This window comes from Equus quagga, chromosome 2 (genome assembly GCF_021613505.1).
Source record: "Equus quagga isolate Etosha38 chromosome 2, UCLA_HA_Equagga_1.0, whole genome shotgun sequence".
Lineage (NCBI taxonomy): Eukaryota > Metazoa > Chordata > Mammalia > Perissodactyla > Equidae > Equus > Equus quagga.
The window spans coordinates 63,588,317-63,603,709 of NC_060268.1; the positions used below are offsets into that span (position 1 = coordinate 63,588,317).

At 36.8% G+C, this 15,393-nt stretch overlaps 1 protein-coding gene across 2 annotated transcripts in view; it reads right to left on the reverse strand.

The window, feature by feature from the left end:
• Positions 1-2,478: 2,478 nt before the first annotated feature.
• The window catches only part of LOC124235541 (uveal autoantigen with coiled-coil domains and ankyrin repeats), an 83,398-nt gene continuing 70,483 nt past the window's right edge, over positions 2,479-15,393 (reverse strand). For both annotated transcript variants that reach the window (XM_046653726.1, XM_046653727.1), the window contains exons 15-19: positions 14,821-14,873; positions 10,932-13,670; positions 8,772-8,924; positions 6,597-6,662; positions 2,479-4,179 (exon numbers count right to left, since the gene is read on the reverse strand). In XM_046653726.1, the coding sequence (XP_046509682.1) occupies positions 4,108-4,179; positions 6,597-6,662; positions 8,772-8,924; positions 10,932-13,670; positions 14,821-14,873 (3,083 nt within the window). In that variant the 3' untranslated portion in view covers positions 2,479-4,107. The remainder of the gene's footprint in view (positions 4,180-6,596; positions 6,663-8,771; positions 8,925-10,931; positions 13,671-14,820; positions 14,874-15,393) is intronic.

Sequence of the window (15,393 nt, forward strand, 5' to 3'; positions counted from 1 at the left end):
GGCAATAACCTCTCTAAACTCTTTCCTGAATTCAGAATATTCCCAGGACCACTATCTTGAAAAAAAAATTGCAAACCTGTTTAAAATGTAAAATAAAAATCAGGCCCATTAAGTACAATTTGATGCCAAATATCAATTATAAGGAGCATTATTTTTATTGATATCTCCTGTATTATTTCACTGAATAGAATGTATATGTATGTATGTGTATACACACACACATATAAAACTGGGGAAGCAACCCTCACAAGTCTTGGCTCTTTTTCATTTACATATGACATTTTTGTAACCTTCCCTTTTTGGTTGAATTCATTCATCATCAATGTTTGTTCATGCAGGCATAAATAATGAAAATGGCCTCTAATGCATAAATGATGCCACATGCCCAATTATGCTAAACACAAGCACTCTCACTGCCCAGGGAGTCTTAACAGATTACCATCTCTGCTGCAGCTTTATCTTTTTTTTTTCTAAATCTCTGCATTCATGACTCTTGTGAGCCAAAGGCCCATATACACAGTAAGAAACAGAAGCCAGGCTAAGAAGCAGGTTAATATTTACCTGGAGAGGCTGGTCTAGACAATCTTGTTTCAAACAGCCAAGGCCAAAACATGGGAAAGAACTTCCAACAACAAAGTCTCAGACCCAGTTTAGTGGGGATCATCACCGAATGCAACAAGGGCTGGAATGCCTATTTTCCATTTTGCATTTTGTGCATGATGTATTTTATGGTGCCATTTTTTTCTTTCTGAAAATTATTCATAATAATTGTTTTTTCCTCTCTCTGAAAATTATTCACAACATTTAGCAGCCTGGAGTAAGGTCCAGGTTCTTTTTCCCCTGCCAGTTGTATGCAGCCATATTTTTTGCACGCTCATCACAGACAATCCTCTTTCGATCCTTATTTTGGTGCCAGAGGTACTGCCATTACTTTGATGCATAGGACTTGCAAGAAGGAAGCAGCTCACCAAGAGGCTGCAGAATCCAGTGACGAGGAAAACAGAGAGGCGGTGAGAAGCAGTTTTCTTCCATCACGGTGGAGCAGATATCAAGAGAAGCTTGTAACCACTGTTACCTAATGGTTGGCATTAGTGTAAGCAGACACTAATATATCTAGTCATCATGGACACCAAAAACTAATTTAAAACTCTCTCCTTTTCTACTTTGAAACAAGTGAACTAAGAACATGAACCATTAGGCAGGTAAGAAGCATGTGTATGAAAACTGTTTTTAGGTCCTTGTTAGAAGAAAGGTGGTAACACTGGAGGAAAAGAAGTACTCATGTTCTAAAGTGCACGACTCTTAAAGATTTTAGTTTTTCCTTTTTCTCCCCAAATACATAGTTGTGTGTTTTTAGTTGTGGGGCCTTCTAGTTGTGGCATGTGGGATGCTGCCTCGACATGGCCTGATGAGCGGTGCCATGTCTGTGCCCAGGTTTCCAACCTGTGAAACCCTGGGCCATTGGAGTGGAGTGCATGAACTTAACCACATGGCCACGGGGCCAGACCCCCAAAGTGCAAGACTTTTAAAGCAGCAATGATCCAATGCATTTAGAAAAACAGAAAAATTTAAACAGTATAACATTTGGTTAGGGTCAAGAGAAAAGGTTTAAATAAAAAACAAGCCATAAGAGGGGCCAGCCCGGTGGCGTAGTGATCAAGCTGGCACAATCTGCTTTGGTGGCCCAGAGTTTGCAGGTTCTGATCTCAGGTGTGGACCTGCACACCGCTCATCAAGCCATGCTGTGGTAGCATCCCACACACAAAACAGAGGAAGACTGGCACAGATGTTAGCTCAGGGCCAGTCCTCCTTGCAAAAAAAAAAAAAAAAAAATCCATAAGAAAGTTTAAGCTAAATTCATCTGGAATTTTATAACAGCACAGGTATAGCTAGTGATTAGAATCACTGTAATATTAAAATTTCAGATGTTCACTGCATGAATATTTGATTTTATTTTAATAGTTCTCTATAATACTGACCCTCTGTCAAAAGGAATGAGCTTTTCTGATGAAGCAGGAGTGATAAGAAAAAAACTAAACAATAGAATAGTAATAAAGCTTTCAGCAAAGGACTGTACTCCAAGAGGAATTCAGTGATTCTTTCAGAGAGCATTCAAATCTTAGACAACAACTGATCTTCCTTTCTCTTAGCCGTAAGTTCAGCCCTCCTATCTTTCTGAATATAGAACAGCAGAGAGACCAGCATCGCCCGTTATATGTGTTCCACTTGCTTACCATCTAAAAAGCTTTAGCCTTCACTGTTGTAAATGCAATCTTGCCTTTGACATCAAAAGGTGAGTGAAGGAGACAATGGGATTAACACAAGGAAGTTACTTGGTATTTCCCTCTACACAGCAAACTGAAAATGGCTATCATCATCTGTACTTTCGACCCCATCGATCTCTCTACCAAACTCTCCAAAGACAGCACATGGACTAGTTTACCTTGTAAATTTTTTACAAGGATGTTCAAAACAGTATTCCACTGAAAACATTTTATTGATGGTTGAAGACAAAATAAAATACACATAAGGTTCCCTTCCCACCCCTAATAAGGAAAATACCACACTGAGATGTGAGTATTCAGTTAAGAACTTTCTCTACTCTAGAGCTTCTACAGGTGACCTAATACTCATGAAACAGAACTCATGCTGAAGAAAAACATTAAATATAAAAATTAAAGAATCCAAATACTGCTTATGTAAACTGTGTCTATCTACCTAAAGAATTAAAAATAAATCCGATTCTGACTTTTCCCTGTTACACTGAAGAAATACAATGGCGTATTCTTTGCTGGGAAAAGCTACTTTGATGGTTCTCTGTCCTTGTTATCATACCAAAATGGGATCAAAAATTTGGTTCAGGATGCTCAAAGATTATCGTTAAGGCACATTTCGGAATTTAAAAAAACTTGGCTCAAATGACTCATTTGTTCAGTTTATTTTGCTAACAGTCAAATTAGTAATTTTAATCTGAATGGTAACACAAAATGTTAATAAAAATAAAAAAACATATAAACCTTCCTTAATGAGATATAATTAATAAAAATAGTTGGTTACGATAGAGTATTTACTATAAACATGTCCAATTTTATTATTTTCTTGCTAACTATATTCTTACAGTTTACTATATTATTGCACGTTCGTCTAAAACCTTATAGAGGTTTTCTAAAATCAATTCTCTAATGCTAATTTTGCAAGAAAACTGCTTTTCACATTATTAATCTCATTAGTGCAATTTTCCTATAAATAAGTACAAAACATTTGGAGGACGCAAGTCTAACGAGTGCTTGGTTACTATAGTAGCAAATGTCAACATAATTGCTTTAAAAAGTCTAAAATTTTTGAGACTTTGAAAAACTTAGTATACCATTTATCACAGTTCTCTAAATACTGTGGCAACAAAAGTCACCACAAGTGAAAATTAAGATACTGTTGTGGAGATTATGAAGCAATTTTATTATAAACTCCTGGTATATACCACCCTTACCTTTCCTTAATTTAAGTTAGCACTGCAAACCCTTTATGAAAAGAAATATATTTAAATAGGCATAAAAGTTACTAGTGTAAGAAGAAAAAAGTCTGTACCTCCAAAAGAAGTCAAAGGCACTCATTAATTTACTTCAATAAAAATGCACCTTGGCCAGCCAAGTCACAATGCACTCCTTGAACTGCAGCAGGTCTCACGGCTCAGCTGAAGATCTGAAAGATCTTTTGATCCACTTAAAAGTGGCTGCCAACCAAATTAATTTCTCTAAAAGAAATGTTTAAACAATTATTTCAGCTTAACCCCTCTTCATATGGACCCACGCAGATGGCTCATGTTTAATCAAGGACTCAATGGTTTAAAAATATGCAGCCAATCCAAGGCAAAGTGTTTGGTAGGCCTCACTGTAAAATTAACTAACATATGTATATAGAATACAAGATTTGAATTGATACTGAAAAACTCAGTAACAGGCTCATCTAATTAAAAAAACCTACTGATGGAACAAAATATATTTTATTTTAATTATACTAGCACAGTAAGACCCAGAAAGGCCATGGAGGTGCACACAGAATGCTCAGCCCCAGTAGGGAAAGCAGACGCTGGCTGGTCAGCGCTGACCGCTAGCACACAAGCCCCTGCCGCATCTGTATGATCTGGAGTAAGGCCGCCTGCACGTCTTCATCCATGTGACCCTAGAGAGAAAGAAGAAAAGAGGAGAAATATTTTATGTAGTCTTCATCTACACGAGAATCCAAAAGACAAAGGCTTTTTAACAGGGCCTAACTGGTTGTGACTCACCAAATGCCAAATCCTCACCACCCTGGCCATATTCTAAAGGATTTACTAGAAAAGGGAGTTGAGCTCTCTCATGGAAATAAAGAAGATCAATTTAAAAGGAGTGCACACTAGTTGCTCCTAACATCTACTATCAGAAAACAGATGAACAAACTTCTCTCTTTTTAAATAACGGCTCAGAAGACAGGGGCAGCATAAGTTACAGATAACAAAGTAAACTACAAGGAAAATTTGTTTTGGCTCCTGCTTTTTTTTTTAATTAGAAAAGTTATTAATGGAAAAAAATCCCCATATTTATTAACTAGGATCATATATATTATTTTGCAACTTGCCTTTTCACCTGTCATAAAAATTTTTTCCAAATTATTTCCTTAATTATTTAAAATTACTGTATAATATTCCACTGTACAGATGTATCATAATTTCTTTACTCATCACCCCAGTGATGGGCATTTAAGGTGTTTCAGTCTTTCTGGGCAGATTCCTAGGGCTAAGTCAAAAAGCAGGCTCGATTTTTCATCTTGCTAAGGACTACGAAATTTCCCTCTACAGAGATTATAACAATTTCACTCCCACCAACAGGGTATAAATGCCCATTTCCCACAACACCCTGGTCAGTGCTGTAGGCTAGCATCTTGTTTAATATCTACCAATCCCAGAAGTCAGAATGGTGCCTCCTTGTTTACTTGCATGTCCCCCTTTACTGGTGAGGTTGAGATCTTGTTACACGAATGTTAGCCATTTATATTCAGAAAGAAACACTTTGAACTTAAAAAGATGGCAAGAGGTTGATTAAATGCAAGTCAATATGAGGGGCTTACAACACCCTCTTCCCTTTTGTCTTTGCTTGAGCACTTCCCCTCTGTCTTTGCATGAGCATAACACTTCCTATTAATACAAGAAGTTTTGCTTCCAAAATCTGTTTCTATAACAGCAGGATGTTTAAATTCCAAACATTAGCCATAAGTGACTAAACTGAATTTCTTAGTCAACTTCATGATGCCAGAAGGCAAGACCATTTCACATGTCAATTGCTTTTGTTATGTTTCATTGGAGTCAGCAGAAAATAATTTCAAATTTTGGAAGCATACCTTATACGAAGTTGACAGCCTTGTTAGTCTGCAGCATCTTTCAGCAGGGGTACGCTCTTCCTCCCACGGCCAATATCAGACCCCAGTGAATCCCCCACCCTCTCTAACGCAGGTCTGCACTTTTCTACTATTTCTCCACCTAAACCTCCTGTCCTGCTGTCCATCAATAAGCTTCTCTAACAATTGCAATATACTTTCAATCCCAACTTATCTTCTATCTACTCAAAAGAAAGTATCCTTGGCTACTTTCTTTTATCACACCATTCATTCTTTTCCATTGGTTTCCCCTTCACCTCCTATAGAAAAGGCAGGCTTTTCAATTTTAAGAATTCAAGGTCATAAAGTTCCTTCCTTTTTATTATTTTACCTAGTTTTTTTTTTTTTTTAAATGATCTTCTCTCCTTCTCTGAAGCTTTCTCTTAACACCTGTCTTTTTTTTTTTTTTTTTTTTTTTACAGTGTGGTCTGACACTTCAAATCCTAAATAATTCTCATTATATCTCACCTGCCATTCTAACATTTCTCTTTTAGTATGTCTTCCTGAAAAATCTATTCTGAGAATTTTGGAGATGCTGATCATAGGGTTTCTACAGAGCATTAAGTATAGCATCCTTCGTATGTTAAACATTTCCTTAATATGATTTATTTTTTTAAAAAAGAGCTTTCTCATTACAACCCCACAGATGGAAATTCTTAATCTTATGCTTCATTGAGTTTAAGGTTCAATAAATAAATATTACTGATAATCCAAGAGAACCATTTTTTTTCTTAAAGTATTACAATTCTGTGCACACCTTACTTGTCATTTTTGCACTTTTATAGTATTCTCTACATTTCAAAGAAATACTCCTGAGCTACCAAGAAACAATGAAGTCCTTTGCACTCTCCTCTTTTAGCTGACAGCCACATGTGGGTGTCAAGGCATTATCTCCAGCTAATGATACCATTAATGTGTGCTGCCATCATATGTCGCCAAACTGTCTATAAAATGAGTGACAAGCAGATGGAGATAACACTAAATTTAAGATACTGTGTTGTCATATAGCTTTGTAAATTTCTCTGGGAGATATGCAAGCCATGATGAAAAGAAACATAATCATTTTTAAATAAGCATATGGGGTATAACTACTTGAAACATCAATTACTTTCATATATATTTACTTAAAAATGAAGAATTATTTTCTCTGAAACAATATCCTTTCCAAAGGAGAAACAGTTCTTTACCTGTGCAGCACTAAGAAGGTGTGTCCGATAAATTGCAATTACTTCTTGGTGCTGTCTGTCGGCATCCTAGAAACGTGGAAAGATGGACAGATGAGGATATCAGCACTCACATTTTCAAACACCCAGAGGCTTGTGACAATGTTGCTTGATACTACAAAACAGGAGTATAATTAAACTGCTCCTGCTACTCCTTGGACTCACCAGATCCAAAATTCTATAGCATAACAATAGTATAAACTTTTCTAATAAATGTGTGGGAACATTCACAGTGAGAGCAATGCCACTTAATCCTAGGTAACATGAAATCATCGCCTTAGTTCACATCTAATGCCACAAAATTATCCAGACACATATCAACTTGTGCTTTGGATTATTGCAAACTTCCCATCTTGTCTCCCTGTCTCTAGACTTTATTTCCTCCCATGCTTCCGAGATTAAGGTAGCTCTTTCCTCATATCACCTTGACTCAATAACCTCGGGTGACACGTTGTTACATATAAGAGAGAATCTAAATTCATCCGCTTCATTCCCAACAGCCTTCACAATTTGGCCTCAAATATAGCTCCCAGACTAGCCAGGCTGACTGGCCTTTTACGGCCCCTGGGGCATGCCACTTGCAGTCCACCTCCAAGCCTTCCTCACACGATTTCCGTTGCCTGAGAGTCTCTGTTTTCCTTCCACCTACCAAAACACCATCTATCCAAAAAGTTCACGCTAGGTGCTCCCTTCTTCCTTGAAACTAGCTACCACCACACCAGTAATCTTTCCTTCCTGGGAACTCACATCACTATGAATTCATATCATATTCAACTTTGACTCTGGGACTATATTCTCAATTCTGTATTTGATATTTTTTGTCTTGTTATTTTACTTTTCATGGATCTATATGTTTTCCCTGTCTAACTACTCAGAACTCCTCGGGGACAGGAACTGTATACTCTCTATAACCCTGACAGTGCTTAGCATAGCATCACAAACATGACAAACAATAAAGAAATATTTCCAATTTTTGAAGAGACTACCATATCCTTTTGATAAGATCCAGATCAGCAATTTGTCATCATTAATCTGTAGGTCAACAGTGTTACAAGATCAACACTTTAAAAAATAACTTTCCAGGGCTGGCCTGGTGACATAGTGGTTAAGTTCATACACTCTGCTTTGGCAGGTCCAGGGTTCACAGGTTCAGATCTAGGGCCTGGACTTAGCATCGCTCACCAAGCCACGCTGTGGAGGCATCCCACATAAAAAATAGAGGAAGACTGGCAGAGATGTTAGCTCAGGGCCAATCCTCCTCATAACAAAACAAAAATAACTTTCTTCTATTCAAAAACAATTCATAACCAATTCCTACAGAATAGGAAAATTTTAGCAACAATTTACATTTGATTGGGCTATGTTTTACTTAGCATTTCCATGTATATTACCTCATTCAATTACAAAAGCAAACAAACAAACAAGAAATCAATTCTTATCCTCTTTTGTGGATGAGGAAGCTAAAAGTTAAGGGGAATGTTCCATGTCACTGGCTTTTAAGTGGCGGGGCTTAGAATTGAGCTCTCATCTCAGCTTCCAAATCCAGATGCTTTCTTTTAATATATAAAGGAGACATATATCCATATAGGTAACTATGGATATGGATATGGGGTAACTATACAGATATATACATCCAAATGTTTTCTTTTAATATATAAGGATATAAGGTATAAAACCACAGAAATGCCTATCTTTATTCATAAGGATAAGAGATTATTAAAAACCTCCTTTAGTTTAGTGGACCAATATTTTAGAGAGTGTGCTGCAGTTGAAAAGACACCAGATGCGGAGTCAGCCAATCCCAGGATTAAATCCTAACTGTACAACCCCAGGCATCAAGTATTTTCATCTTTGTTTCCTTAAGAATTAAATGGGGGGGGGGGGGATTAAAATCTTGTAGGATTGTGATGAAGATAAAATTTAAAGATGAAGTATGTAAAATGTTCACAGTAGTGCCTGCCATATAATAAGCACCAAATAAATGATATTATATGACTAGTATAAGTAACTTTTAGCAAAAATGATTACATTCTTGGATCTGCACAGTCACAAATCAACTTGGCTTCTAAATAAGCCTCTACAACAGCCAAACTCGAGCCCGCGCTTATCGGCATGGAGCCCTACAGGCCTGGTACTCACAGCCAGCTGCTGCTGCAGGGTCTGCACCTGGTGCTGCAGAGCATCAATGAGCTGGCTCTGTCTCTTGCTGGGACTCCCACTCGTGTAGGTGAGTTGTGAAAGGCCATTGAGAGCCTGTTTTAGTCTTTCCACATCATTAAGCAGTTCGGTTATCTTATAAAAAAAGAAAACAGTTGTGGGAGAAAAATATATATTATTCACTTATAATAAACATCTTTACACAGAAATCATTCCTTGAGACATAAAATTTATATTTATATACCAGGAAATTGAGGAATGAATATTGTCAAGATTGTTATCAATAGTATGTACATTACAGTCATGTGCTACATAGTGACATTTGGGTGGACAACAGACCACGTATATGATGGTGCTCCCATAAGACTAGTACTATAGAGCCTAGCTGTGTAGTAGGCTTTACCATCTAGGTTTGTGTAAGTGCACTCTATGATGTTCACACAACGACGAAATCACCTAATGATGCATTTCTCAGAATGTATCCACGTCATTAAGCAACACATGACTATATAATTTAACTAAATTTCTCTCCGTAAATTCCTTACAAAAGCATTACCAAATTAATAATAAATACAATATATATCCTAAAATATGAGTGTGACTTCATTCTTCTTATTTTTAGATAATATATAAGTACGTATGAAGGTATATAGACTACCTTCCAGGAAGTTTGAAACATAGGAAGGTAGAAGGGATTCCTTCCAACAAAGTTTGAAAAGTAAAAAAGCATGGCTCATGTAAGCCTAGAATTAACTTACGTGCCTTGTTCTTTTCAAGAATGTATAACTATAGACTATTTTGTAATAAAGAGAAAAATATACGGAGGCTGGTTAGAGTAGTGGAAAAAGCACAGGCTTTAAAGCCAGACAGGTTTGATTCTTATTAGCTGTGTAAGCTTGGCTAATTTCCTTTATTTTTCTGAGCCTTAGTTTCCTTATCAGTGAAAGGGGAAATTCTTTCATAGTGAAGAAAATCAAATGCACTCATAAATATATGCTTGGAATGTAGTAGATGCTCAATAAATGGCAACAATTATAAGTAGATATTAATAAATTGCTACTATAAGTATATATTATTATATTCATAATCACTTTCCAAACAAGGTGAGAGCATTTAAATTCTGGGTCATATGAGTAGACGTGTCAGAAGGTTAGTTTTGCACCTTTCCACTGAGGAGGGCTGGGGCTGTGTCTGCTTTTATTCACCTCTATATCCTCAGCCCTAAGCATAGCACCTGGCACGTAGAAGGTATTTTATATTTGTTGAGTGGATAAAACCGCACTCAATCTCCCTGACGGGTCATCTTCATAGTATGCACTTTATGCAACCACTAGTTTCAAAAATATTGTTGAGCACCTATTGTGTAAATTGTACCATGAGAATGAATAAGAAGGAAAGATAAGTTATGAGCCCGCTCTTAAAGACTGGTTGGGAAGATTAACCACATAATTCTGGCACGGTGATATACATATTTAAACGGATGGCAAAGCCAAAACAAAACATGCATTTTAGAAGAGGGACAGTTTACTGTAGGCTAGACTGGACAATGAAGGCTCTAGGAAGGAGGATAAGTGATGAAGTGGGCATTATGGACCGTATAGGACTTTACTCAGTAGAGACCAGGGGCAGGACATTCTGGGTGAGAGGACCAGTCTGTAGGAAGATATGGGGACAGAACGTACTGTGAATTGGAGGGCTCAGTTTACTGGTATGGGTGAGTGCCATGACCAAGTATGGGGTGCTCGCCCGTGCCCTTAGTTTTTTGTAGCCCAAACACTTGGCTTTTTTCCTCCTCTCCCTCACCATTCTTTAGGTACCCTAAATCCCACTGCATTTTGACCATTCATTTATGAGGCAAATGAACCTTGAGTCTCCCATCTTTCCTCAATTCTTGGCTGGATCAGCTAAGGAAAGAAAAGGAAAAATCCTTTTGATTTTTGCTTGTGTGACTTTACTTTTTTTAAAACTCCGAAATTATTTTACACACCAGTAGCCCACCTGGAAAGGTGGCATTTAAGGGTCACTTTGTTAATGCCTTGTGAACCTGTCTTGAAGGATGCTATGGTAAGGAGCCCTAGTCTACTCCAGCAGCTGTGCTCTGGGGTTTCTAGAGCACAGTCAGACAGACTCCTCGGCGCTCACCTTATTATCTTTATCTTCAATTTGTCTAGCAGATTCCTGTATCCTTCTCTGTAACTCTGTGATTGTTGTTAGGGACTTATCACATCGTTCCTGCTGATCCTTGATTTCTTGCTCAATGCTAAAATGTAGTAATTCCTTCTCATCTTTTGCAGATAGTTCCTTCTTTTTGGCATGCAAAACCTCCTCACATACTTCTTCGTACTTTCTATTCAGATTGGCCAGTTTTTCGTTTAAGTTGGAAATCTGGGTCTCCAAGTCACTTTTTGTTGCTTTATATTTAGACAAATCAACTACCTCCCTAGTCTCTAATTTTCTTAATGCCTGCTTAGTATTTTGGACCTCAGACTGCAGTTTGGAGACTTCTTCAGTTTTGTTTTGGCTTTCTTCCTCCTTTTCTCGCAAGCTAGCTTTTATGACTCCAACTTCTTTCTCAAATGCTTCCTTAATCTGCAAATGCTCTGACAGCGGCACAGAAGAGTTCTTCTGATTCTCCAACATCTGCTGCAGTTTGGTCACAGTCTGCTGCTCCTTCTCATAACACCTTTGCTTATTCTTCAGTTCTTCCTTTAGAGTCTCAATTGTGCCATTAAGAGATTTTTCCAGGGCCTCAACCTGTTCCAGTGGAACATGCTGTTTTTGCAAAAGAGTTTGTGCTGCAAGGATCTCAGAAGTCTGTTTGGCATTTTCTTCTACTAGCTTCTCTCTCTCGTTCTTTACCTCTGTGTATTTCCGTAACAGGTCTTTTAACTGTTTGTTTAGCTCTTCTGTTTTTCTGCTTAATGCTCTTTCCATTTCATGAGAATTCTCAATGAGAGCACTCTTATCCTTTAAATCCTTCTGAAGAGTGGAAATCTCCTTCTTTAACTTGTCATTCTCCTGCTTGCACTTCCTGGCCTCTTCTTCCCTGACATTACACTTCTGTGTCTGCTCTGATAATTGCTCTTTTAGTTCTTTCTCTGTTGCTTTAAATTTTCTCTCACATTCTTCAAAGCTGACAATTGGAGCATATTTTAGCTTAATGCATTCGTGTATTGTGTCAAGCTCCTTTTTCTGGGCTTCGATTTCAGCATGCAGCGTCACAATCTCTTCCTGGCCTTTTTGGTAGTTAGCCAACATTTCAGCACTATTCGCCTGCACTTTTTTCAGGCTCTCACCCACAGTGCTCATCTTTTCCTCATGCTCTTTTAGGCTGATGTACTCAGCTTTTATTTGGTTCTGAGTGTTTTCCAGGTTTCTTTTTAATATTTCATTCTCATCTTTTATTTTTACAAATTCTCGATTTATATCTTCAAATTTTTTTTTCACATCTAATAATTCTCTGTTAGTTTTATCTAATGTGCTACTCAATGTAGTTTTCATCTCTTCATGAGTCTTAACTGGCACATGCTGATGACTCATAGTCTTTTTCAAGTTGGTGTTCTCAGACATGAGCGAATCTATCTTCTCCTGGTCTTCCCCACATTTTTTATTAAGTTCAGAGAGCTGTTTTTTAAGTTCAACGATATTGGATTTCAGAGCCATTATCTCTTTTTCATGCTTCTCAGGAGGTACGAACACAGTTTCCAGGTGGCTCACATTCTTACTTAAGCTGTCATTTTCCACTAGCAATTTCTCCATTCCCAACTTCTTTTCTGTATATTTTTGTGTGACATCTAAAAGCTTTTTGTTCAAATCATCAACAATTGCATCATGTGACTTTTTCATTTCTTCACTGACTTTTAAAGGAACATAATGATTTTTCATTTCCATTGTTAAGTTATGTACTTGCTGGGTAAGGAGCTTATTATCCAGATACACCTTTTCAATTTCCTTTTGTAACTCCTGATTTTTTGATGTTAAGTCAGTGATCTTCTTCCCAAGTTCTCCAGATTTTTGCTCTAATCTACTCTTGAGTTGTTCGTGTTCTTCTGGTTTGACATGCTGAGCAAACTTGGCCTTAGAATTCTCAAGTTCTCTCTTTAACTGTCTAATTTCACCATGTGATTTTTCATATTCTCTTTCCATCTCTACTAATTTTTTTGCCTTCTCATTCACTTCATTCGATAATAAGCTCTTCATGTTTTCAAATTTTTCTGTCGGAATGGAAAGGGCCAACTTTGCTAACAATTCTTTTAACTGGCCTTCCATTTCTGCGACCTTTCTTCCTTTCTTCTCTCGCTCCATTTCACACATACTAAATTCCTTCTGCAATCGCTTATTTTCCTCTATCAGCTTGCCTTCATCCCTCTTAAACTCTTCTACCAGCATCTCGTTTTGTTTGATCTGGTTTCTTAATTTTCCTACTTCCGCTGAAGCACCTTCATACTTCGCTTTCATGTCTTTCAGCTGATCCTTCAGTTCCTCCGTTAACCTGTGGCTCCCTGTTGCTGCTTCACTTGTGAGATGCTCTTTAAGGGCAAGAAAATGCGTCTGCATTTGCTTCACTTTACCTTCTGACTCGTACATTCTCTTCTGCACATCTTTTAATGCATCTTCTAATTGCTTTATCTGTTCATCTGAATCCTCCTTGACCCTTTCACATTCTAAGGCTAAAGCTTTGCACTCTGCCACCTTGTGAGCCAGTTCATTTTGGAGCTTGAGTCGGTCTTGTTTTGCTGAATCGCAGAAAGTTCTCATTGCTTCTAACTCTTTCTTTAAAATTTCATTTTCGGAATATGAGGTTTGATTGGGGAAGGACAGCTCCAGCGGTCTTAACATGGATCTGCTTTGCATATGGGCTGGCATACCAGGGGAAGTACACTGAAAAGCAAAAAAATATATAAACAAATCAATCACAAGAGCCTCAAGAAAACACTTACTTACCTGCCAAATTTACAGAAAGTTTCTATATCATCAGTAGTCGAACAGTTTTCAGACTAGTTATGCTGGAAACATATAGTCCTGATTTTTGAAGTAAGAAAACCAGTTCTGAGTATGATTTCCTTAATATGCCCTTAAGCACTGCCATTTTGAAAGTCTGTTCATTTAAGTGTATTTCTGGCAGAACAAAGAAGGAAAATAGTTGTGGCCCCTGGGTACTATTTTCTCTTTCTTTCCCCATTCATAATACCTACGTGCACATGAATATCAACTTTATCAAAACACATCTACTATTTCTATTTGATGGCACATAATGTGCTCAGAACATCAAATTCTAAAGAAAGCCTTAAATAAAAGAAAGCCAGAACCCTTAAATAAAAACAAGGATTGCAATTTTAAATCTGTAAATAATTTCATAGAAACTATTATTAATATTTCATAGAAATTATTTTTGCAAGTATTAATTCATTGATAAAAGCTATATGCTACGAGTACATCCCACTATCTTAATAGGCAGGTTTTACTGTTGTAAAAAGAAAAGAAAACCCAAATATTTATCGGGTCTGCAGTTGCGAGGAGGTGCTAGAAATGCAAACGTTGTACCTACTGGAAAACAAAGTGAGGAGCAGATAAACAAGTAACCAAATTAGACAACACTCCCTCTCGGAAGCTTTCTTTATTTTGAGGTGAATTTCCAAAACATAGAATATATATTTCAATGCAAGGAAAAATACATTTCAAAGCCCAAACAAATGACCCTTGACTTGAATTACTCACACCTGTCTTCCTCTTTATAAGGGCAAATATGAAGAGTTGATGTTGTTAATGAATAGAGGCTTACTATCAAACACAATGAAATTTTATTTCAAATCTCTTATTTAAGCCACTGTGATCAAAAACACTCTGGAGGGCACTAGAAACAGCAGTATCACTGCTTTTATTAAACTCAACAACGCAACACCAACTTTTGTTTGATAATGAAAACCTTATTCAATGTAAATACACTTGATATACAATGCTATTTTCCTCTTTTTATAAAGGCACAAATATTTTTTCTAAATATTTTTTAAAATTAAAAAAACAGTATTACCTGTGTGTCTGTCACATACATTTGACCTTGTTTAAGAAGCATATCTTCTTTTCCTAAGTAAATCCAAATAAATGATAACTTAAATATCCATATCAAAGTAGGCTACATATTAATCTGGTGTTATTCTCTTTCCTTTATTATTCAAACAAAAGAGAAGCATGAGTTACAACATAAAATTATCCTTGTTCTAAAATATTCATGTTTTTCCTTAGTATTTCTACATACATAAGGAAAGTATTCTTCTGAATACAGACTAAGTTGGTTTTAAAAAATACACAAGATTGTTAGACTAAATAAGTTACAAGATTATTATAAAATACATATCTTACTATCAGTTAAAACAAAAATGGTATTCTTTTGCAACTTGTAGGATAAATATTACTATTGTGATGAGCTAGAGGGTAATTTAATATTCACTGGGAAGCAAAAAATAGGTTTTTCTAGAGAAACTGTTTAAAATTAGTGAACAATAAACAGAAGTGAAGCTTAATTACGTACAGTCTTAAAATAACTAATAAATATGCATTTATGGAACTTCGAACTAACTTTAAAATGCCTACTTGCATTGAGACT